At 41.6% G+C, this 25,671-nt stretch overlaps 1 protein-coding gene across 1 annotated transcript in view; it reads right to left on the bottom strand.

The window, feature by feature from the left end:
• Positions 1-6,206, bottom strand: part of LOC132893512 (protein turtle homolog A-like) — a 55,944-nt gene extending 49,738 nt beyond the window's left edge. The window contains exon 1 of the mRNA XM_060932706.1: positions 6,092-6,206. Coding sequence (XP_060788689.1) covers positions 6,092-6,206 — 115 coding nt within the window. The remainder of the gene's footprint in view (positions 1-6,091) is intronic.
• Positions 6,207-25,671: the final 19,465 nt, after the last annotated feature.

The raw sequence follows: 25,671 nt of genomic DNA, 5'->3' as shown, positions 1-25,671 counted from the left end.
GACGAGGGTATGATGCGCAGTTGAAATGATAAAAACAGTGGATCCCAATTAATTGCAAACCATTTGAAATTTATACAATTAAAGAGTTTTTGAATTGTTGATTCTATTCTATCAATTACTATAGGTTACGGGATTCATGTATCAGGCATGAGATAGCGCAGAGTGAAAAATCTGAAATAATACTCTTGTCTTGAATTTTAATATAATAACAATGAAAGGGAAGTCTTAAATCAGATTTTTAGCTGAAAAATCTCATGCCTGAATATTGTATACATACAGAGACCCACAGAAAATAACACAAGTGATGCTTTAGATTAAAGAATGTTTATAATTTCTTAAAATAGTCACAGTGAATGAAAGTATTATTGGATTGCATCAAATGTGTTTTCCTTCTGTAAGCTCATGTAAAAATACAGAGAACTATAATATCATATATAAATTAAATAAAATTTTTAATAAGATTTAACCAGAATAGTAACAACTCAATTAAATAAATACTGCACTGTCTTAGTACTACTAAAATGCATCTCTCTCACTAAACACTTTCCAACAGAATTTTTAAAAAGCACTAGAAATCCTATCAAAATCCTATCGGAATGCATCAAAGGAATTTGCTCATTTGCAAACTTTGACTGAAAGTCATTATCTCTAGCCGCTTTATCCTTCTACAGGGTCGCAGGCAAGCTGGAGCCTATCCCAGCTGACTACGGGCGAAAGGCGGGGTACACCCTGGACAAGTCGCCAGGTCATCACAGGTTGACTGAAAGTTTTCAAACAAAATTTAAAAATGTCACTATAAATACTACCATACTATCAAAATATACTCCACAAAGAAATTCACTTGAATGCAAAATTTCAGTACTACCAAAATACACTCACTAGTAATATTTCACTCAAAACCTCAAAACTCTATCAAAATCAATCACTTTCCAGAGAATTAACTTGTAAACTTTCACTTAAAACTTTCAAACATAAATTCAAAATAGCACTAAGACACGACCACACTATTCAAATACACTCACCAAACAAATTCTCTGTCATGCAAAATTTCACTAAACACTTTAGAAGTTGTACAGTTTGTTTCTGAAATGGTATGGAAGACTAGTTTAATTTCACACTCAAATGTCCATTATATTCTGATTTAAGGTATCTTTACCTTAAAACGTGTAACTGGCTGGTCGAACATTTGCTTATCCATGGAAATTCATTCTCCCATGCAACCTGGTATTTGCATTCATATTTTTGCTGTTTGGTATTGGGTTTAGTGGCCATGAAGAATGACTGCTTGTAAAAAAATGTCGGACAGCCTGGGTGAATCCTACATTACGGAAGTGACTGTCGTTCTGTTCGTTGATTGGTTAAAAATCAGTTGACGTCAGCAGTGTTTCTCATACGATTCTGATTGGACATAATCGGGAGTATTTTTAACTCAGCGGTAGGGATTTCCCAAAACCAGGAGATTATCCAGTTTTTAACAAATACAATCGGGAGGCGGGAGATGGAGGCTAAAATCAGGAGCGTTGGCAAGTATGCAAATCACCACAAACTGCCTTAATTCCAGTTATTTCCAGTCTTGTTCTTGAGGAATAAGAATGATCAACATAAAAATAAAAATAAAGAAATCAGGAATCTTGCTGTGTGGTCCCAAGACAATAATATCTCTATCCAGCAACCATGGTTGAAGATATGGTCAATTAGTGTTGCCCTCATTGATCCTTCTTTTTGCTGGTCTTTGCCACTCTCTTCCTTTTCTTTCTCCACTCTGATCCTCTCTTCTGACTGCTTAGGCTCTCTATCTTTCTCAGTGTCTACCTCTTCCACTCTTCCCATCTCTCCTCGTTCTTTTCCTCTTTCTTGTCCTCCATCTCCTTCTTCTCCCAACTAATCTACCTTCTCTTCTCCTGTATTTTTTATATTGTTTCTCCTCACCACTCTTTTTTTTTCTGGACTTAAAAAAAATGAATGTTCATAATCTAGGACAATCAAGGATACTTGTATGGTACGCAATTCTAAGATGTTTATGAATTTATTTGTTTCACCTTCCTGTGTTGTGTGCTTTACTAACCCATCAGACATCAACTTGATGTTAAATGTAAATTAGTTATGTGAAGATAACCTTTATGAGTTTGCTCCAGTGTTGTGAAAACTGGCACACACACTCCTGTGAATTGTTTGAAAACCGTCAAAATTTCATTCTAGCTTTGAGAAATAGTTTTATAGGTGGCTGCAAAGTTGTTGTGAAAACATATGCACTTGATTTTTAGTTGTTTTGCATATTGTTTAGAAATAATGTGTATATAATGTGTTAAAATGTACAGAGTATTTGTGGCAGTGGGAGCTTGGTCGAGCATCTGTGTGTGTGTGTGTGTGTGTGTGTGTGTGTGTGTGTGTGTGTGTACGGAAGTACATAATAAAATAATTTAGCTGAAAAACGAGTATGCAGCAAATAAAGTGCATCTTTTGTGTTGTCCCAAGCCATCCTCTTGTGTCCTCATATTGTCTTTGAATCCCACAAATGTTGTAGTGATTAATTACTTTATTAGTGCTTCAGTTATCTGTGTTTAACAGTTTGAGATTATTGACCTCACTTCAGAGAAATGTGTTGCTAAAATGGATAAAAACTTTTTGTCTCTCTGTTTTTATTTAGGTTTTACACAGTGTTCCAACTTTTTTTGGAACCATTGTTGTATGATGTGCATGATGAATGGTATGTGACAAGTATAGAGGCCATGAAAGATGCAGACTTTTTTTTTTAAGTTAAAAAAAAAAGGAATTGAAGAATTAGCCATGAATGAATGACTGGGAAGTGAGGGTGGGACTGAGAAGGGCTATTCTTTCAATGATTTATAACCTATAAATGGTCTATACAAGAGCAGTCTTTTCATATTCTATGGTATGGCAGACACACAAGACTTTGGAGAAATAGTTCCATGCCTCGGGTTAAAACAAAGCAGCGAAAATCTCAAAAGGTTTAGAGGGGAAACAAAGTTGTTGAATTCTGGACACACTTAACGGGCTTTTAAAAGGCAAAGGGGAAATGGTGCAAAGGTTAAAACCAGGCCCTGCTGAAAACCTGGCAAGCCTGGCCTGAGAGAATTACGCTCTTCCCTCCCCTTACAGGGGACCTTCGCCTTCATTTCCTTTAGGCTGAGGGGCGTTTGATCTACCTCTCTTCAAGATAACAGGCCCTGACAGTGGAGCACAGGTTAAGCATCCAGGGAAGCACTATAAATGGAAAAAACACGTGTTTTCACCCATCAAAATCATGTGTATGTACATATATATGTGTGTATGTGTGTGTGTGTAGGCGAGTCACCAGGTCATTGCACAATTACGTATATTTATGTATATACCAGTCTGTTTAACTATTAAACTTAAAAAAGTGGAAAAGGTGGAAGTCAACTTCCGCTTATCTATATTAAAACAGAAACAAAAAATTTTTAAGCATGGCTTCTTCTACTGTATATCTTTTTGGACCCTGTGCTACAGTTCTCTTAAACTGGTCTCTCTTGTCATCACAGCAGCACCATGACATGATCAAAATAGCCAATGCAATTAGCCCTTGTGCTAGTCTGAGACTCACCTGATAGCTTATCAGACAGACCATGAAATAATTTTTGTGCGTCTATATGAGGCAGTAGCCACTATGTCATCATGCTGTAAGAATGTAAGAGTGCAACAATCGCGCACTGCGCATGCGCATACACGTTAAGGCGTTGCACTTGAAATCCAATGGGGTCTCCCCACGCAGTTTCTAACCCTGCTTGCAGCGCATACACATGTACATGTGTTCCAATTAAAATGGCTGGTGAGTGTATACAATTTGGTTCACCATTCGAAATAAATGGACTAGACTAAAGAAATTGCTTTCAGACATGTTTATGCTTATTACAGAGGGAAAGTGCATTTGTGTTTTACTCCAGGTTGTCCCCCTTTCCTTGCCTTTTTCAGCTCGTGGTCCCATGTGAGATGTAGATGTGACGCATTTCCGAGTTGTTATGGGAAGTTGTTGATAAGAGTATTGAGACCACTGAGCTCTAGCGCCGGGCCTTTTCCGGGAAATAAGAGTTTCGGTCATGGTGACAGTGTGTGTATGTCAGCCTCGGTTCGGAGGTTTCAGTTTCGAAAACTGTAAGAGGAAAGAGTAGAATAATATAAAGTACAGACACCTGGTATATTTTACTTCTGTGATTTTTAAATTGCTCATTTTTGGATTACGCTTCATTTTTGTGGCTACTGCCTCGTAGACTAAATATATATGCTATACTTACTGTATGGACATGGTATCAGAAAACAATTTTATTTATAAGCGGTAGCCACATGTACCCATAGGGTACATATTTTTTATTGAGGTCCCCCTGTAAGCAATATATTCTCACAGCACTTATATTTGATAGGTTTCTCAAAACAAATTAATTGGAGTTGCGTAGCCACATGTTTGTTGGCAAGTAATCAAGCAAACCAGCAGAATCGTGAGGTGCAATATAAACAGTACCCTCTGCTTACTTTTGTTTGTTTAGGAAGTACTCCTCATTGGTAATGGTTATACTGCATAGATAATTTATATATATTTAGTTGTGAACATCCGTGCTAATGACCGTAGACTTGTGATAGTATATCACAATAAGTGGTTAACCTCCTGTATTATCAGAGTAATACTGAATTTTTGTAATTAGCTGCCTGCTATGTTGTTTTATTTTTTGCAAATTATCTCTTATCCAGGAAAACAAAATTATGGAATTAGCTTCTCACAGAGATGAATTTGTGACATTGCTTCAAATGTGTTCAAAATGAAGTATCTTAGAACACAACTATCCTTATTCTGCCTCCTGAAGTGCTCACACTGCGCCTTCCTAATTCAAATTCAGAAAAAGAATTGATATTTGGACGCTTGCACGATAACCACAATGTGCCTTATCTCCTTGCTCATTATTTAAGTGTTGCTGACAGATCTAAATTGATGTTGCATCAGCTGCACTCCCTGAAGGGGATGTATGAGTGATAGCACAGAGCATGGGTGCAGGTCAGGCAGAGTCCCATCTGTGCCATGGCCCACTTGGGAAACAAGGAATTATCATTTTCTCTCTCATCAAAACCTGGTCACATGAAATAAAAGCCCATCAAAGTAAACAGCATTAACCAAGATGAACCAAGACTTAAGATAGGATTTTGCTGAGGCAGAAAGAGTGGAGTGGATAAATATCAGGGAGGAAAAAGGGAGGAAAGCTTCAGGGAGTTAATAACAGATTTTTTTCTTCTTTTCTTCATGAGATAATATCTGATTATCATTTCTAGATTATGGAGTATATTATCCCCTGTGCTTCAAATTTTTATCTGGCAGCAAAAAAGAAATCCTTCTTTTCATGGGTTAGACTTACAGGATCAGAATACTCGCCTAGACAGCAGCGGCCCAATATACCCCCCCCCCCCCCCCCCCCCAACCTACTAACCCCATGATCCATAATCCAGACCCCTCTCTGAATACCCACCTCCTCCACAGGCTGCACATAAGCTACTACTTTTGCACTGCATTCATAAAAGCTTTTCCTTCCCCCCTCCCTTTTCCATCCCCTTACCTTCTCTCCTAGTGCGATCCCAGACACACTCAGTGTAATTACAGGGTCCTTGTTATTTAGGCTGCATCATCTATTTGATGATATACTTTTCATCATCAAATGCTTATACACATACACCCACCTACTCACCAACACCCATGCACACACTATAATCAGGAAAAAGAGCTGTATTTTCATTTAAGGGGAAAAAAATCCCTAAATGAAAGCATGCAAAGAGCCTTTATGCTAAATGTACTCTTCTCCTGAGTTACCTTGCTTTACCTTTATACCTTTTATATTGTCTAAACATATTTCACAAAACAAGAACTATCATGTTATACAGAAGAGATAAGGGGACCTCTTATCAGCACACTTCTACTGTTTATTTCAATCCAGCTTATAATATAAATAAACCAATCACCCTCCTACTGTATACATAGGATACACTAAAAGAATTGCAATTTTATTTATGTTAATGACTTCTTCATATATGAAGACCTAAAAGAGTACTGGATACAAATGAAGCAGTAACTTACCTTTATAATTTGGATGCACACGTGGTGTGTAGTCTCCAAATTTAATAAGAATAGGGACATTGTAGCCCAGCCGCACCCACTCTACTACATGCAAGGGGAATAGATTCTGAGTCATGACCCCATTCGATGAAGAAGTGAGGGTGCAGTCCAGTTCTACAGTCTCCCCTACTCTTCCTTTCACCACTGTTTCAGCACTCAGTGAAGGATCTGGGACAACACACACACACACACACACACACACACACACACACACACACACACACACACACATTTACTATCTTTGTAAGGACCTTCAATTGACATAATAATTCATGCAGTTTATTAATTCTATGCCTACACCTAAAACCGACCCTAATCTTAAGTTCAGTAACCAAAATGAAACATTTTGGCTCTTTAAGTTTTAAAATTAAAAGCTGCAGAACGTAAATACACATAGTGTAAATAAATGACTCATACAGGGCAAATAGTGGGTACATACAGTATTATATCCATTAGATCAGTGTTTCTCAACCACTGGGCCATGGCCCACTAATGGGAAGCGCCATCTAGTGGGCCGTGAATTTTTTTTCCAAGTTGAAGCTAATTTTTACTTGTAGTAGTGTACAACTGCTGGGTTGCATCTGATGTCACATCCACCTCATTACACTACGGTAACACTACAGCTCACGATGCTTTGTGATGGGTTATCAATGAAAATGAGGCATTTTGGTGGCGATGCATGGCGATATACACATGAGCTAAAAGTTGTGGTCACACAGCAGGCGAACACTTGACTGTCACGCGTTCGCGCGCTTGAGTCTGGTGCAACTTGAGCAGCCGTGTGTGCTCATGGAGTGCATGGTGCACGTTCTTGGGTCCCAGTCGTTATGGGAAACACCTGATACTGATTTGAGCACAATCAGCAGATATGGACACGGACACTGTTTTCGCAGAGGCTTTGCGAAGTATTATCATTATCGCTGTCACGTTTGTTTTGAGCCATGTTTATAACACTTTAAATATTCTGCTTTATGATTCTGCTGTGCTTTCATTTGTGTTTTGTTTTTATAAATATCACGCCTGCTAATAAACACTCTTCCTGCACTTAGATCCATCTACAGCTGTCTATCTTGTGTCCTGATCCCCAGATCTTTAACCCAGCCATATAAAAAGTTGTACGCCTCCATGCTCTTCCAAGTTTTCATCTGTGTGTCCGAGTAGAACAATGTCTGCAGCACCAGGTAGTTTGAGATGTCGGGGAACTCAACTGATGGATAATTTTCCAACTCATAGGAAAAATACTTCTTTGTTAGCATGAAAGGATCTAATCCCACTGAGTGGTTTCTATATTCACTTCTTTTGAGTGTACTTCTTGGTTTAATAAATTGCTTGTTTGCTGAACACAAACATGGCAATAAGTTCTTGTGTTAATCAACCAGACTCCACTTTTGGATGATTAATCCCTTTTGAATGAGAATGCCCTGCATGCATGGTTTTATGTTGGCTTCTGGCACGTCCATACAGTTTTAAATACAATACCTACAATTTAAAACAGTTTGTTTTTATTGCATTTGTTTAATTCCTGGGCTCCCATCTGTGGCAGGGAGTGATGTTGCATCCCATTTATACACTTAACAGGTGGGCCTCAGAGCAGAAAAGGTTGAGAACCCCTGCATTAGATGCCTTTGATGTTGTTTTAATGCCCTTTTGTATGTCCTTTTACCACTTATTTGTGACAAATGGCAAAAAGTATTTAAGATGACAACACAACTCCAATTATTTTGACTTATTTTGAGTAGATGTTCAAAATATTCTAAATTACTGAATCTTCATAAATACACAGAGTGAAAAGTGTTCACAGTTGGTACTAGGACGATCTCAGATGATCAGTAGAAAACTGAATCTAAAGCCAATTTCTGCCAAATCAAAACAATATCCATAGATGGACACTACAACTTCTCAGAAGTTCTTAACTTGACTATCCTAAGATCATTTTTTCTATGATGGGGAAAAGAAGGAGAGTTAGTATAATCAGTGAATTCACAGACATGTACAAACAATTTCAGTAGACAGACAAATATGGAAGGGCCATGAGAGCTGTCTACATTAATCGATGTTAATACACTGGACCTCAGCCTGTCTGTTCAAACATCCATGAAAACCTAAGAACAAGTTATACACTTCTCCCCTCAGATTTGCAGAATTAAATTGCTGAAAGCTTTGTTTAGCAACCGGGACTTCAAAAGGAAGGTTTTTGGACCACCATGCTTCATCTTGACAAACTGCAATCTAATATCAGCCAACTGTTAAGTCTTTCCCTTATTAGCAGAGTTGATCTTTCACTTTGTCTAGAACCGAGATTAGGACTAATCTCTCAAAGATGATGCTCTCTGATAAAGCAAGAGAGCAGCATAGCCCACTACACCCCCCCTCCCCAGACTGCTGTAAACACATGGCCTGTGAACTATCAGCATCCCCCTGTCCCTGGCACAGACAATGAAACCATGCCTTGATGTATGGTGGAAAGCCTAAACCCCAGACTGATCAAAATCCGGATTTGCAGGATATATATTTTGTGGCCAGATTTGGCCCCTAAATACATTCTTGTTTTTCCTCCATTACACTCTTGGACAATGCTGACTGGTCCCTCACAAAATGCTTATGTTAAATTGATTCAGCTGAATCCACAGCCACCCTGGTTTATTATGATTACATACACTTTGATATTAGACATCCCCTGTTAAATGGTAAATGCTGATATCTAAATATGATCAGAAATGAAAATTAGGAGAGGGTGGTAATCAAGGAGGAGGCACAGAGAAAATCAGAAACAGCATCCAGACAAAGGGGGTAGAAGAATAAATAATGAGGTGAGGAAAGAAAAGGTGGGAGAAACTACAGTGGGGGTCCAAAAGGCTGAGACCACGATGGAAAATGTGGAATTCTAATGGAATACAACAAATTTCATTGCAAAGTATATTACTGACAACAACTTGAGTGAAAAGTATAACCGTTGAAATATTTACATGAATTTCAGAGTTTCTTAGTATTTGTTATGTCCCATTTTTGCTTTAAGTTTGGGTCCAAATATTGACTACAGACAAAAATGATTGAAATCGGTTCAGTATTGAGTTAGAATGCTACAACTGGCAACTGCAAAATAACTATACAATGTAATCCTGCAAGGAAATCATCCACATCAAAGTAACAGGCTCTTAATATTATTATAAGTGTCTGACAACATGGACCAGATCCCTACAAAGATACACCTGGGTCTGTTTACCTCAATAACTGTAAAGAAACTAGAAAATGATTATTCTACAGTCATTGTTTTACCTTTCTCTTCTTCTGGTCTCTGACACAGCACCCCAATCAGTGCCTATAGTCAATTATCACACGGGATGTTTTCTGAAGTTTACAAAAGGAGAAGTCATGCAGATTTGTGAAGAAGTCTATTTCCAAGGTAATGCTTGACTATTTAACTACTTATAACCTGAATGAGTGTCTGACAACATGTAAAGGATCCCATTTGTAAACATCAGAAAACAGCCCCTGTGCAATAATCGACTACAGACACTGAATGGGGCGTTGCGTCAGAGACCTGAAGAAGAAAATTTTAATTTTCTACAATTTCTTTCCAGTTATTGAGGTAAACAGACACATGTGCATCTCTGTAGGGATCCTTTCCATGTTGTCAGACACAGCAGTTGTGCCTGGTGGTAATTTTTTTTTTGGGAGAAGAGGGCAGTGAATAATGTATACCACTAATATGTAGGGGAGAATGGGAAGACTTGGGACAGGGAGACTTGGGACATTTTGCATTCCCATGAATTAATTTCAACCAATCAGGTTTACATCAGAAGTTAGATGTTGCCCCTTAGAGTAACCTACTTCTTTTGGAGCCACGAAGCTGGACACTGCAGCAAGGAATGTGCAGTTAAATGTTTTTGTCAACCAAAACTTGGCCTAATGGTTAGAGACGTGGCTTTGGGACCAATAGGTCGCTGGTTTGAGTACCTGGACCAGCAGGCATGGCTAAATTGCTCTAAAGCAAGGCACCTAACCCCCAATAGCTCCCCAGGCTGTTCTGGGTGTGTTGTATGTTGCTCTGGATAAGAGCGTCTGCTAAACGCCATTAATGTAATGTAACTTGTATTTCCTACTCTGCAGTCCACCTCCTTTCTATGGTGTAATGTATGCTGGTGAATTTGGGATTTGTTAGGAATTAAACAATGTAGCCTAGAGTTACCATCCTAGTGCATATCAAAAAATTAGAATATCATAGAAAAAGCTCATTTTTTGATAATTTAATTCATAAAGATAAACTTTCATATATTCTATATTCATTACATATAAAGCGAAATATTTCAGGCCTTTTTTGCTTTAATTTTGATGATTATGGCTTATAGCTCATGAAAATCAGTATCTCAAAATATTAGAATATTTCATTTTGATTTTGAGTAAAACAGTATACACTGAGTGCAGAATTATTAGGCAAGTGAGTATTTTGACCACAACATCCTTTTAATGCATGTTGTCCCACTCCAAGCTGTTTAGGCTTGAAAGCCTACTACCAATTAAGTATATCAGGTGCTGTGCATCTGTGTAATGAGAGGGGGTGTGGTCTAATGACATCAACACGCTATATCAGGTGTGCATAATTATTAGGCAACCTCTTTTCCTCTGGCAAAATGGGTCAGAAGAGACAGACTTTGAAAAGTATAAAATTGTGAGATGTCTTGCAGACAGATGCAGCACTCTTGAAATTGTGAAGATGTTGAAACGTGATCACCGAACAATCAAGCGTTTCATTGCAAATAGTCAACAGGGTTGAAAGAAGCGTGTGGGGGGAAAAAAAGGCGTAAAATAACTGCACATGATCTGCGGAAAATCAAGCGTGAAGCTAACAAGCAGCCATTAGCATCCAGTTCTGCCATATTCCAGAGTTGCAACATTCCTGGAGCGTCAAAGAGTACAAGGTGTGCAATACTGAGGGACATGGCCAAGGTAAGGAAGGCTGAAAAACGACCACCACTGAGTAAGGCACACAAGATAAAACGTCAAGACTGGGCCAAGAAATATCTTAAGACTGATTTTTCTAAGGTGCTGTGGTCTGATGAGATGAGAGTGACTCTTGATGGGCCAGATGAATGGGCCTGTGGCTGGATCAGTAATGGGCACAGAGCTCCACTCTGACTCAGACGCCAGCAAGGTGGAGGTGGAGTACTGCTATGGGCTGGTATCATCAAAGACGAGCTTGTTGGACCTTTTCGAGTTGAGGATGGACTCAAACTCAACTCCCAGACCTACTGCCAGTTCCTGGAAGAAACCTTCTTCAAGCAGTGGTATAGGAAAAAGTCAGCATCTTTCAAGAAGAACATGATTTTCATGCAGGATAATGCTCCATCTCGTGCGTCCAAATACTCCACTGCATGGCTAGCCAGTAAAGGTCTGAAAGGTGAAAAAAATAATGACATGGCCCCCTTGTTCACCTGACCTAAACCCCATAGAGGACCTGTGGTCCATTATAAAACGTGAGGTCTACAAAGAGGGAAAACAGTACACCTCTCTGAACAGCGTCTGGGAGGCTGTGGTTGCTGCTGCACACAATGTTGGTCGTGAACAGATAAAGAAATTGACAGAATCTATGGATGGAAGGCTTTTGAGTGTCCTCATGAAGAAGGGTGGCTATATTGGTCACTGATTTGTTTTTGTTTTGTGTTTGAATGTCAGATATGTTTATTTGCAAATCTGGAGTTGTCATATCAGTGTACCTGGTGAAAATAAATAAGTGAAATGGCTACATATTTGGTTTTTATTAAGTTGCCTAATAATTCTGCACAGTGAAAGTTACCTGAACACATACATATTCTCCTAAAATGGCCAAAACTAAAAACACCCCACTCTAACTTCCATACATATTCAGCTTTGATATTTATGAGTCTTTTTGTTTGATTGAGAACATAGTTGTTGTTCAATAATAAAACTAATCCTCAAAAATACAACTTGCCTAATAATTCTGCACTCCGTGTAAATACCATGTATCTCTCGGTCTAGTTCAGTACATGCAACCACAGTCATGGGGAAGACTGCTGACTTGACAGTTGTCCAGAAGATGATTATCGACACCCTCCACAAGGAGGGTAAGCCACAGAAGTTCATTGCTGTAAATGCTGGCTGCAAAAGGTGCACAAGCAACAGGGGTGACCACAGCCTCAAGAGGACTGTCAAGAACATTTGATTCAAGAACTTGGGAGAGCTTCACAAGGAGTGGACTGAAGCTGGTGTCAGTGCATCAAGAGCCACCATGCACAGATGTCTTCAGGAAAGAGGCTACAACTGTTGCATTCCTCATATCAAGTCACTCCTGAACCAGAGGCAACATCAAAAGTGTCTTACCTGGGCTAAGGCGAGAAAGAACTGGACTGCTGCTCAGTGGTCCCAAGTCCTCTTTTTAGATGAAAGTAAATTTTGCATTTCATTTGGAAATCAAGGTCCGAAAGTCTGGAGGACAAGTGGAGAGGCACAGAATACAAGGTGTTTGAAATCCAGTGTGAAGTTCCTGCAGTCTGTGATGATTTGGGGTGCCATGTCATCTGCTGGTGTTGATCCACTGTGTTTTAAGTCCAAAGTCAATGCAGCTGTCTACCAGGAGATTTTAGAGCACTTCATGCTTCCGTCTGCTGACAAGATTTATGGAGATGCCAATTTCCTTTTCCAGCAGGACTTAGCACCTGCCCACCATGCCAAAACTACTACCAAATGGTTTGCTGTCCATGATATTACTGTGCTTGATTGGCCAGCCTACTTGCCTGATCTGAACCCCATAGAGAATCTATGAGGTATTGTCAAGAGGAAGATGAGAAACATCTCATCTCATCTCATCTCATCTCATCTCATCTCATTATCTCTAGCCGCTTTATCCTGTTCTACAGGGTCGCAGGCAAGCTGGAGCCTATCCCAGCTGACTACGGGCAAAAGGCGGGGTACACCCTGGACAAGTCGCCAGGTCATCACAGGGCTGACACATAGACACAGACAACCATTCACACTCACATTCACACCTACGGTCAATTTAGAGTCACCAGTTAACCTAACCTGCATGTCTTTGGACTGTGGGGGAAACCGGAGCACCCGGAGGAAACCCACGCGGACACGGGGAGAACATGCAAACTCCACACAGAAAGGCCCTCGCCGGCCACGGGGCTCGAACCAGGACCTTCTTATTGTGAGGCGACAGCGCTAACCACTACACCACCAGATGAGAAACATCTGACCCAAAAATACAGATGAGTTGGAGGCCGCTATCAAAACAACTTGGGCTTCAGTAACACCTCAGCAGTGCCATAAGCTAATTGCCTCCATGCCACGCCACACTGATGCAGTAATTTGTGATAAAGGAGCTGCAAACAAGTATTAAGTGTATAAATTAGCATACTTTTCAGAAGTTGGACATTTCTGTTTTGTAAGTCCTTTTTTAATTGATCTTAAAAAATATTCTAATATTTTGAGATACTGGATTTCTGATTTTCATGAGCTATGAGCCATAATCACCAAAATAATACAAAAAAGGCTTGAAATATTTCACTTTATGTCAGGTATGTGGCAGTAGATGGATGTAAGTGCAGGAAGGTGTTTATTATACAGGCATACTATTACTGGGTTTCAGTCATGTGACTTTTCTTAGTGGTTTTACCGGAAGTGAAATAGCTGGTGGTCTAAACAGCTGCTGTAGTGCAGACAACTAGCGATAACTTATCAGAGTATGCTCTTAATCTAGAAGCCACTGTTCGCTTTAGATATGTTCAGAAGATTGCTATCTGTAATGGAATACAGTGGTGCTTGAAAGTTTGTGAACCCTTTAGAATTTTCTATATTCCTGCATAAATATAACCTAAAACAATATCAGATTTTCACACAAGTCCTAAAAGTAGATAAAGAGAACCCAGTTAAACAAATGAGATAAAAATATTATACTTGATCATTTATTTATTGAGGAAAATGATCCAATATTACATATCTGTGAGTGGCAAAAGTATGTGAACCTTTGCTTTCAGTATCTGGTGTGACCCCCTTGTGCAGCAATAACTGCAACTAAAAGTTTCCGGTAACTGTTGATCAGTCCTGCACACCGGCTTGGAGCAATTTTAGCCCATTCCTCTGTACAGAACAGCTTCAACTCTGGGATGTTGGTGGGTTTCCTCACATGAACTACTCGCTTCAGGTCCTTCCACAACATTTCGATTGGATTAAGGTCAGGACTTTGACTTGGCCATTCCAAAACATTAACTTTATTCTTCTTTAACCATTCTTTGGTAGAACGACTTGTCTGCTTAGGGTCGTTGTGTTGCTGCATGACCCACCTTCTATTGAGATTCAGTTAATGGACAGATGTCCTGACATTTTCCTTTACAATTCGCTGGTATAGTTTAGAATTCATTGTTCCATCAATGATAGCAAGCCGTCCTGGCCCAGATGCAGCAAAACAGGCCCAAACCATGATACTACCACCACCATGTTTCACAGATGGGATAAGGTTCTTATGCTGGAATGCAGTGTTTTCCTTTCTCCAAACATAACACTTCTCATTTAAACCAAAAAGTTCTATTTTGGTCTCATCCATCCACAAAACATTTTTCCAATAGCCTTCTGGCTTGTCCATGTGATCTTTAGCAAACTGCAGACGAGCAGCAATGTTCTTTTTGGACAACAGTGGCTTTCTCCTTGCAACCCTGCCATGCACACTATTGTTGTTCAGTGTTCTCCTGATGGTGGACTCATGAACATTAACATTAGCCAATGTGAGAGAGGCCTTCAGTTGCTTAGAAGTTACCCTGGGGTCCTTTGTGACCTCGCCGACTATTACACGCCTTGCTCTTGGAGTGATCTTTGTTGGTCGACCACTCCTGGGGAGGGTAACAATGGTCTTGAATTTCCTCCATTTGTACATAATCTGTCTAACTGTGGATTGGTGGAGTCCAAACTCTTTAGAGATGGTTTTGTAACCTTTTCCAGCCTGATGAGCATCAACAATGCTTTTTCTGAGGTCCTCAGAAATCTCCTTTGTTCGTGCCATGATACACTTCCACAAACATGTGTTGTGAAGATCAGACTTTGATAGATCCCTGTTCTTTAAATAAAACAGGGTGCTCACTCACACCTGATTGTCATCCCATTGATTGAAAACACCTGACTCTAATTTCACCTTCAAGTTAACTGCTAATCCTAGAGGTTCACATACTTTTGCCACTCACAGATATGTAATATTGGATCATTTTCCTCAATAAATAAATGCCTGGATCTTAGTTAAACAAGACGGAGAAGTGATCACAGCGCATTGTAACTGTATGGCTGGGTAAGAATTTTGTCGCAACCTTCATGCATATGGACTTTGTAAGGAGTGAGGAGGAAACAAAGAAACAGCTGGGGACTTTAGTGCTTCATGAATAAAAAAAGTACCGTAAAATAATGACACATAGTAAGAAAAGTACTTGGAAAACATTAACGACATAGCTGAGAGGGATAGACAAACCTTTCACGAAGTGATCACTGCAAACTCGAACATGTTTCGACTCAGCTCCCTTCAATTTCAGTGAGAGGTTCAAAAGTCACCTTTCTTGACATCTTTTTGTGAAATCCTGTGTTTGTTCAACATTTTTTATTAGTTCATGGGGAACCCTGAAGAAACTTTTATCAGTTTCACGGTTTGATCGATTCGAACAACCTAAAACAACGCAAGCATAAGGCATTTTTCATGCAAGCAATGAACCTTCTCTGTACAAATGCTTTGTCAACTGAGCTTTGGTAGACCACCAGCTAAAGTTTTGAATAAATAATGAGACAGATGTGATGTCACATGAAACCCAGCAATATACAAGTTACAGAAACATGAGGCAAGGTTCAGAGTTACAAACTGAAACAAATGAAACTGAGCAACTGAACATTTTATGAGCATGCTGATTGCACTCAAAGCAGCAATAGGTGGATCCCATGATGAATTGGTCCCAAGTGCATGCGCAACGTGCTCCGTGTGCGTGGATGAGAGCAGCCGCTTGAGCTGCACCAGGCTTGAGTACACAAAAGCGTGACAGAACCCCCCCAAAAGCTCTTGGGCTGCCCCAGGGTTAAGCACCTAGCACAAGAAAAAGTCCCCTCAGAGCTCTGCCCTAACTCTGGGTGGACGTGGCCCAGAACCTGGGCTTAGGTGGAAGCTTGGGTTCGGGTCAGGCCTTGAACAGGGGCAAGGACACAGATGGAGGCTTGGGTTCTGGTCGAGCCCTAAACAGGGGTATGAGGATGATCGGGGGCTTAGGCATAGACACAGGCTTGGGTGTAGACTCAGACATGAGCGTGGACTCAGACATAGATTCAGGCATAGATTAACAAGACACGGGACACTGTAAACACTGGTCCAAAAACTGTAACACTTTTGTTCAAATCAAAAAACACTAAACTTACATTTTTGTCATCTGTCCTTTTGTGTAATTTGTACTTCAATTAGACAATGTGTGCTCAGTCTATCAACCTTCAGTTTCTCCTCCAGACATACTGTAGCAGAAAAATAATGATAGAGTAAATAATCCACTTTGTTTACATTCTGCAACTGAGTCCATAACATGCCTACTTGTGACATATTATGGAAATGTCAGCAAAATGGGCTACAATATATTAGCCTGTTGGAACTCAAAACTAAGGTAGCGTCACGCTGAGTAGACGCGTGACACAACTGTCATTGATTGGCTGCATGAACCTACAGCACTGGGCTCGTTTTAGTTAGCCCATAGCCTTGCTTCACATCATTCTGTTTTTTTGTATGACTGCTAGTGGTATTGTTACATTCAGTTAAAAAAAAAATCCCAAATAATTTTCTTTAAAACATTTGTTAACCACAGATAGGATGATGTGGATGCCCAAAATGATGCCCTTTACCTTTGAAAGATTGGGGGGAAGCCCTGCTAGCCCATTGATACTAGCTGCACCTGCTTATCAGGCATGTGACTGGCATAGGACAAAAAAGTGCAGAGCATGGCAGTGACATCCCCATACCAACACCCACACCCCAGAGCATACACAAATAGCAAATATCTTGGACACTTAGATGGCCACATAGTCATTTTGAAACAAACAAATCAGGCATTCAGATCTCTGCAATGCTTTGACAATTCCTTGATGCTAAAATGGCTAACACTAAACCGAAAGTATCCTGAAGATGAAAGAGAGAAGGAAGGTCTACCGAGAAATTGTAGGTAATTTGCGTTTGTACACCATTTGTAATATTTGCACTGGGATGATTGCACAACAGTCATTACTTGAGTAGTGCGGCACTGTGTGCTCCATAGATATCTGTCTCTGCAGCTGCATCTATCATGCTATCATCTGGGCTATGTTTTCACATGCTATCATCTGGGCTTTTTGCTCTCACAAACATGTCTGTAAGTTTGGCGCATTTACTTGAGTCTTTCTCTAACGCCTTTTTTTTCTTTAATGTGGGCTTTTCTGCTCCCCCTTTTCATTATTGCTGTACATATTGATGAAAGGCCAAGGCAGCTCTCTTGTCTAACTATAAACCATACATTAGTCATGCGGCTGCACTATACTTAAAACATCCTCCTGCACACCTGCGCAGGTGTGGAATTGGCCATGTTAAGTTCAAGTTGAAGACAAACATCCTCATGGATATGTGGAAAGGAAATAAATCTTCACACACTTCAGTCTATCAATGTAGCAGCTCATACTCACCCCAATTTTTTTCTTTTTTTTATGGATCTGCATGATTCATCAGGCTAGAAAATTTGGAATTCTGAATTAATCCAGAAGAATCACATTCCTATTTATAATAACATTATGAGCCTGTATTCAGTAGCAATAAGAAGCAGTTTACTTTGATGCAGATGATTGCCACATAGAATTATATAGCTGTTTTGCTGTTGCTGGTTATAGTATACTAACTCAATCTACAGTGGTGCTTGAAAGTTTTTGAACCCTTTAGAATTAACTATATTTCTGCATAAATATGGCCTAAAACATCATCAGATTTTCACACAAGTCCTAAAAGTAGATAAAGAGAACCCAGTTAAACAAATGAGACAAAAATATTATACTTGGTCATTTATTTATTGAGGAAAATGATCCAATATTACATATCTGTGAGTGGCAAAAGTATGTGAACCTCTAGGATTAGCAGTTAATTTGAAAGTGAAATTAGAGTCAGGTGTTTTCAATCAATGGGATGACAATCAGGTGTGAGTGGGCACCCTGTTTTATTTAAAGAACAGGGATCTATGAAAGTCTGATCTTTACAACACATGTTTGTGGAAATGTATCATGGCATGAACAAAGGAGATTTCTGAGGACCTCAGGAAAAGCGTTGTTGATGCTCATCAGGCTGGAAAAGGTTACAAAACCATCTCTAAAGAGTTTGGGCTCCACCAATCCATAGTCAGACAGATTGTGTACAAATGGAGGAAATTCAAGACCATTGTTACTCTCCCCAGGAGTGGTCGACCAACAAAGATCACTCCAAGAGCAAGGCGTGTAATAGTTGGCGAGGTCACAAAGGACCCCAGGGTAACTTCTAAGCAACTGAAGGCTTCTCTCACATTGGCTTATGTTCATGTTCATGAGTCCACCATCAGGAGAACACTGAACAACAATGGTGTGCATGGCAGGGTTGCAAGGAGAAAGCCACTGCTCTCCAAAAAGAACATTGTTGCTCGTCTGCAGTTTGCTAAAGATCATGTGGACAAGCCAGAAGGCTATTGGAAAAATGTTTTGTGGACGGATGAGACCAAAATAGAACTTTTTGGTTTAAATGAGAAGCGTCATGTTTGGAGAAAGGAAAACACTGCATTCCAGCATAAGAACCTTATCCAATCTGTGAAACATGGTGGTGGTAGCATCATGGTTTGGGCCTGTTTTGCTGCATCTGGGCCAGGACGGCTTGCCATCATTGATGGAACAATGAATTTTGAATTATACCAGCAAATTCAAAAGGAAAATGTCAGGACATCTGTCCATGAACTGAATCTCAAGAGAAGGTGGGTCATGCAGCAAGACAACGACCCTAAGCACACAAGTCATTCTACCAAAGAATAGTTAAAGAAGAATAAAGTTAATGTTTTGGAATGGCCAAGTCAAAGTCCTGACCTTAATCCAATCGAAATGCTGTGGAAGGACCTGAAGTGAGCAGTTCATGTGAGGAAACCCACCAACATCCCAGAGTTGAAGCTGTTCTGTACAGAGGAATGGGCCAAAATTCCTCCAAGCTGGTTTGCAAGACTGATCAACAGTTACTGGAAATGTTTAGTTGCAGTTATTGCTGCACAAGGGGTGTGTGTGTGTGTGTGTGTGGGGGGGGGGGGGGGGGTCACACCAGATACTGAAAGCAAAGGTTCACATACTTTTGCCACTCACAGATAAGTAACATTGGATCATTTTCCTCAATAAATAAATGACCAAGTATAATATTTTTGTCTCATTTGTTTAACTGGGTTCTCTTTATCTACTTTTAGGACTTGTGTGAAAATCTGATGATGTTTTAGATCATATTTATGCAGAAATATAGAAAATTCTAAAGGGTTCACAAACTTTCATGCACCACTGTATCTATCTGGCATATCACTGCAGTGATGTAGCCACTCTGACAGTTTTACTAGCGATCAAAGTCTCTTGGGAAGAATTTCAGTAGTAGTTTCCCATTGCCTTCTACTGGATGATTGTAGAGGTTTTCTCCTCTCAACCATTCACAGACAGACAATTTAGAGTAGCCAGTTAACCTAACTGCATGTCTTTGGATGGTGGGGGAAACCGGAGCAAACCCATGCAGACATGGGGAGAAAATGCAAACTCCACACAGAAAGACCCCCGTCGGCCATGAGGTTCAAATGCAGAACCTCGTTGCTGTGAGGCAGCAGTGCTAACCACTACACCACCATGCTGCCTCTAATTAAATATTGGAGCAATGTCAATCATTTTTCCCTAGTAAATATTTGGACCCATATCAACAATTAATGGGCAAAACACATTTTTTTTTACTTATTGCTGCACCGCCCGGTGGTCTTCAGAAAGGGGTACTGATTCTATGTACCAAGATTGGTGCTGATATATCAAACAGTTGCTAAGATATGACCTTGCGTCCTGTTTGGTGGCTTTGCAGCTGATTTTGATTGGCTATAATGGACAAATGGTTTCGAAAATAAAAAATCCATATGATAATTTTTGTGAGGCTTGGTCTGAAGATCACCTGTAGCAAATTTAGTAAAAATTGGACAAAAGTTCAAGTTCAAGTCAACTTTATTATCAATAATGCCATATGTGCAGGACATACAGAGAATTGAAATTGCGTGGTCTGTGAAAAATTATTTATATCCGTCCATTATCTGTAACTACTTATCCTGTGCAGGGTCACAGGCAAGCTGGAGCCTATCCCAGCTGACGGTGGGCGAGAGGCAGGGTACACCCTGGAAAAGTAACCAGATCATTGCAGGGCTGACACACAGAGACAAACAACAATGCACACTGACTACGTTTACATGCACATCCAAATCGAGCTGCTGTCGGTAATCGAGCTGAAGGTCCCAGCAGGGTGCCAGAGAAATCCAATCCTACATGCACACAATGAAATCGGGCTATTGTGTGAGGTGCATTGTGCACCCGAGCCACAGGTGGCGCAACACGCCCCATCGTGTTGGTACATTTCCGGTTGTCGTCATGAAGAAGAGCTATTCAAGAGTGTAAACAAAGTTATCAGTTCCGTGTTCTCCATTGCGCGTTTTTCTCCCGTCCATGAATTTTAATATATTCAACTCCTTAAGCTGAATGAGCATGAACTCTGTCTCCTCATTGCTCCAGAAGTGCACGTTTCTGCTTGCCTGTGGCAGTGGGGGCGTGGTCAAGCGCCGGTCTGTGACAGGAGGGCGGAGCCAGGGAAGGTGAGTGGCAGAATCACTTCACCTGACGGTAATTAACCTGTGTTTGTGTGTCTTCCCAGTAACCGCGCCCTATTTAAGGAGGCAGAGGGAGAGCAGAGGGGAAAGCTCATCCCGGGACTAGAATACAGCGCGCGCGTGTGTGTGTGTGTGTGTATGTGTTTCTCTCAAGAATAAAAGTAGGCTGTTAAACTGAAAAGTCTGACAATAAAAAGCCTATTAGTACCAGAAGCTTTGTCCTGCTGTCCTCTGTGCTCCACCCACACTTCAGAGAGCTCTACATCGCCATTTTCTCTTCTTCGTTTGTTCCTCCTGACCTCTTCTGCTGCTCGCTACTACTGTTGTCATGCCGACCGAGGCTGTTGTGTTTCCTGCTTGTGGTCTCGTCACTCGTCACTTCCGGAAGTAGCTCGACAACTAGCTCGATAGGGTATACATGCACAAAGTAGCTCGGCAGAAATCGCATAAACTAGGTCGTGTAGCTCGATTCCAAGAAATCAAGTTCGGTTCAATTTCAGCCGAATTAAGGTGTATACATGGCATTTTGAACTTCGATTTCAGTCGAGCAACGGCAGAAATTCGATTCTCTCTATGTGCATGTAAACGTAGTGACTGACATTCACACCTACGGTCAATTTAGAGCCACCAATTAACCTAACCTGCATGTCTTTGGACTGTGGGGGAAACTGGAGCACCCAGAGGAAACCCACGCAGACATGAGGAGAACATGCAAACTCCACACAGAAAGGCCTTCATTGGCCACTGGGCTCGAATGCAGAACCTTCTTGCTGTGAGGCAACAGTGCTACCCACTACATCACCGTGCCGCCCAAAATTCTTTATATTTTTCATAAAATCCAATATGGCAGAAAATCCAATATGGTGGAAACTGATATCATGTGGTAAACAGCTTGAGCCAAAGAATCCAAAGGTACCTCAATTTTGAAAACTGGGCATACAGTTCAAAAGTGATGCATAAAAACACATCTAAATTTGACCAACTGGTGGTGCTAGAGCACTCAAGGTGCAAACGTAAACTTGGTGAAAAGAATCAGGACCCCAAGAACCCTGACCAATGTGCCAAATTTCAAAACCTTTTACCATATGGTTTTATGGGCTGCCGTAGACACTCTAGCCAGAGGAAGAAGACTGAGAGGAAGATGTTGATGTACAATTATAAGAAGAAGAAGAAGAAGAAGAAGAAGAAGAAAATGCAGAAACACAATGGGTGCCTACACAGCTTCAAAATTTCATAATTGCAATTTATGTTCATAATTACACAGTACTTACTTGTAAGATAGTGGAAGGAAGCAAATGTGACACACAGAAGCCAGAGTTTCTTCTGTCCCATGGCAAATGTTCACACACCATCACACATTTCTGTGAAAAAAGAAACACACACAAATATTGGATCATTGGATCATTTTCATAAACAAAAAGTCTTTATGATCTCAAGTTAAGTTATATGCAACCATGAAGCAACCATTTACAGTAAGTGGGTGGATAATGTGATTCAAACTGTACTGTAAGACAACACTGAACAACTGATCAAATACAAGCTTGTTAAACCACAAGAACAAATAGTTGTCATTTTTGCCAATCATTCATCTCCCATAACCAGAGTTTGGCAGACAGTCTGAAAATCACACTAAGTGCATGCATTCTTTCCTGAAGCCTTCATCCTGACATTACAGTGAACTGTCTGAGCTGTGGTTTGGAACAGTGTAATGATTAATTATTCCTTTTAGAAAACAGCCAGATATATTTTTAGTGCTTTAATATCATTTTACTTTTAAATTTACGAACTAATTTGGAGCACAGTATACAGTACAGAAGATCTTTTAGCAAAGCAAAACAAACAGATCCAGGTCGCACAATGAAGCACTGCAATAAGAAGACAGAGTCATCTATCCCCCGCCCTGCCAGCAGATTTGTTGGGAGTTTCTATGCATTGGCTTTATCCAGCCGAGAAACCACTCCATTATATGATAAAACTCTTTATCATTCAAACAGTTATGCTTACATTTTCAAATTAGTATTAATTCAGTCGTAGCCAGAGTTCATGAATTCATTCCAATGCAAGGAAATTGCAGGAAATTGGTTCATTTCTGTTAAGCATTAAAGGTGTTTTACTTGTGTAACTACCATGTTCATTTCAGTACACATGGAAATACTGTATTGGATTTAATATGCACCCTGCTTCAATAAGCTACCACTCAACAAAAAACCTGTATAACTGCAACAAGTGCAGATGCCAATCTACACATTTTCCTTTTTTCTTCCAATTAGCATTAAAACCCCCCACAGATTTATTACATCCAATACAGTATATGTGACAACCAGCGGTGGAGACTGAAAGATCTTCAGGTCTACTGTATGTCTAATGAACCAGAGCATTATAATTAATTATCTAATTATAATAATTACCTTTCACTGTATCCATAAAGGTTGTATTCTTAATTATGTGAGGAAGTAGTCTACCCCACAAGCGTTATAAACTGCAGCTGTGCTTTTGTAAATATTCATGAAATATAAAAGGTATGAAATGTCACTTTACAAATACATCATAACAAGTAAATGTGTGAAAATGGTAATATTGCTAAAAAATTCCTTTTCATTCATATTCAGAAGGTATTTTTAAGAAGAATGCCTTTATTGTCACTGCACAAATGTAAAACGAAATTTAGTTCATCATAGGAGAGTGTGGCAGCGGGGGCGTGGTCAAGCGTCGGTCTGTGACCGGAGGGCAGAGTCACGGAAGGTAAGTGGCAGAATCACTGCACCTGATGTCTGTTAACCTGTGTTTGTGTGTCTTCCCCAGTGACCGCGCCCTATATAAGGAGAGAGAGAGAGCAGAGGAAGGGAGCTCTCTCCCCAACCAGACAACTGATGTGTGTGTGTGTGTCTGTGGTACTGGGAGATTGTGGAAGCTGAAAAGCGGAAAATAAAGAGTTTTGAAAACTCAGTTCTGGCCTGCCATACTTCTGTGCTCCACCCACCCGCTCAAACTCTTACAGTGGCGCTGAAACCCGGGACAGGAGCACAGAGGAGAACAGCCCCATGGAGTCCTCCCCCTTCGAGGACCTGATCCACGCACTCGCCAAGGCCCAACAGAGCCAGCACCAGGCGCTGGTCACCCTCCGAAAGGAGCAAGCGCAAAGGTTCGAGGCCCTGATGCTGGCGCAACAGGAAGATCGTCAGGCGTTCCGGCACCTCCTCATGTCGGCGGGGTCCACCACCTCCACCGCTGCGGGCCCTCCCCACCTCACCCTAACGAAGATGGGCCCGCACGACGACCCCAAGGCCTTCCTCGCGCTCTTCGAGCAAGCAGCAGAGGCCTGGGGCTGGCCGGTGGAACAGCGTGCAGCGCGCCTCCTCCCCCTGCTAACGGGCGAGGCGCAGCTGGCCACGCTACAGCTCCCCGCCGACAGCTGGCTGGTCTACGCGGACCTGTGCCGGGTCGTCCTCCAGTGTGTGAGGCGCACCCCAGAACAACAACGCCAGCACTTCCGCGCTCTACGCCTAAAGGAGTTCGGCCGGCCGTTCGCGTTTGGCCAGCAACTCCAGGACGCCTGCCAGCGATGGCTGAGGGCTGACAACCGCGACGCAGAGGGAATCGTCGATCTGGTGGCACTGGAGCAGTTCATCACCCGACTTCCCGAAGGGACCGCGGAGTCGGTCCAGTGCCATCACCCGGCGTCGCTGGATCAGGTCATTGAGTTGGCGGAGGATCGGCGGAGGATCATTTGGCAGCTGTTCCCACGGCAGGATCGCAGATCTCCTCTTCTCCTCTCTCTCTCTCCCCCCCTCCCCTTTTGTGTCTCGTCCTCGCCCCGTTCCCCCACTGCAGAGGCGGGGGCCGGCTCCACCCCAGCCGGCCCTCCGCACACGTGGTGCCTGCCCATTTCCCGCTTCCGTGTCTGTCTCTCTCCCCCCTCAGGTGAGTGACCCCCAGAGCGCCGGTGCAGAGAGAGAGCCCGGGCTGGTTTGCTGGCGCTGCGGGGAGCCGGGGCACCTCCAGCATCAGTGCTCGGCAATGGAGGTGGGCGCGGTGGTCCGGATCCCTGACGCGCCAGGAACCGCCCTCGATTGGGCCGGAGCGTATCGCATACCAGTGAGTGTCCAAGGGGATACGTATCAGGCTTTGGTGGACTCTGGCTGTAATCAGACTCCAATCCACCAAAGCCTGGTGCAAGACGAGACATTGGGGAGAGCACAATTGGTGAAGGTGTTGTGTGTGCATGGGGATGTTCACAACTACCCTTAAGTATCGGTCCACATTCTATTTTGAGGGGAAAAATTTAGTGTAAAGGCGGCGGTTAATCCTCGTCTTACCCACTTGATAATTTTGGGGACTGATTGGCCGGGATTTCGGGAGTTATTGACTCATTTAGTGAAGAGTGGGTCCTGCTGTAGTTCAGCAGGGGGAGGTCCTGGTGTGGCATTGGCGGGAGCAGCTGTCACAGAGCCGTCTATGTCATCACCGCGTCAGAGTGAGGAGCAGCAGGCTCCTCCTCCCTCTCTCAGGGAATCCCTGGCGGATTTCCAGTTAGAGCAATCGCGAGACGAGACTCTGCGGCATGCGTTTGACCAAGTGAGAGTAATCGATGGTCAAACGCTCCAGCCAAACACCACCCAGTCCTTCCCCTATTTCTCCATTATGAGGGATAGATTA

This window comes from Neoarius graeffei, chromosome 10 (assembly GCF_027579695.1).
Source record: "Neoarius graeffei isolate fNeoGra1 chromosome 10, fNeoGra1.pri, whole genome shotgun sequence".
NCBI classification, from domain to species: domain Eukaryota; kingdom Metazoa; phylum Chordata; class Actinopteri; order Siluriformes; family Ariidae; genus Neoarius; species Neoarius graeffei.
Note: the sequence above shows the minus strand (reverse complement) of the source record. Positions and strands in the feature narration are given on the sequence as shown.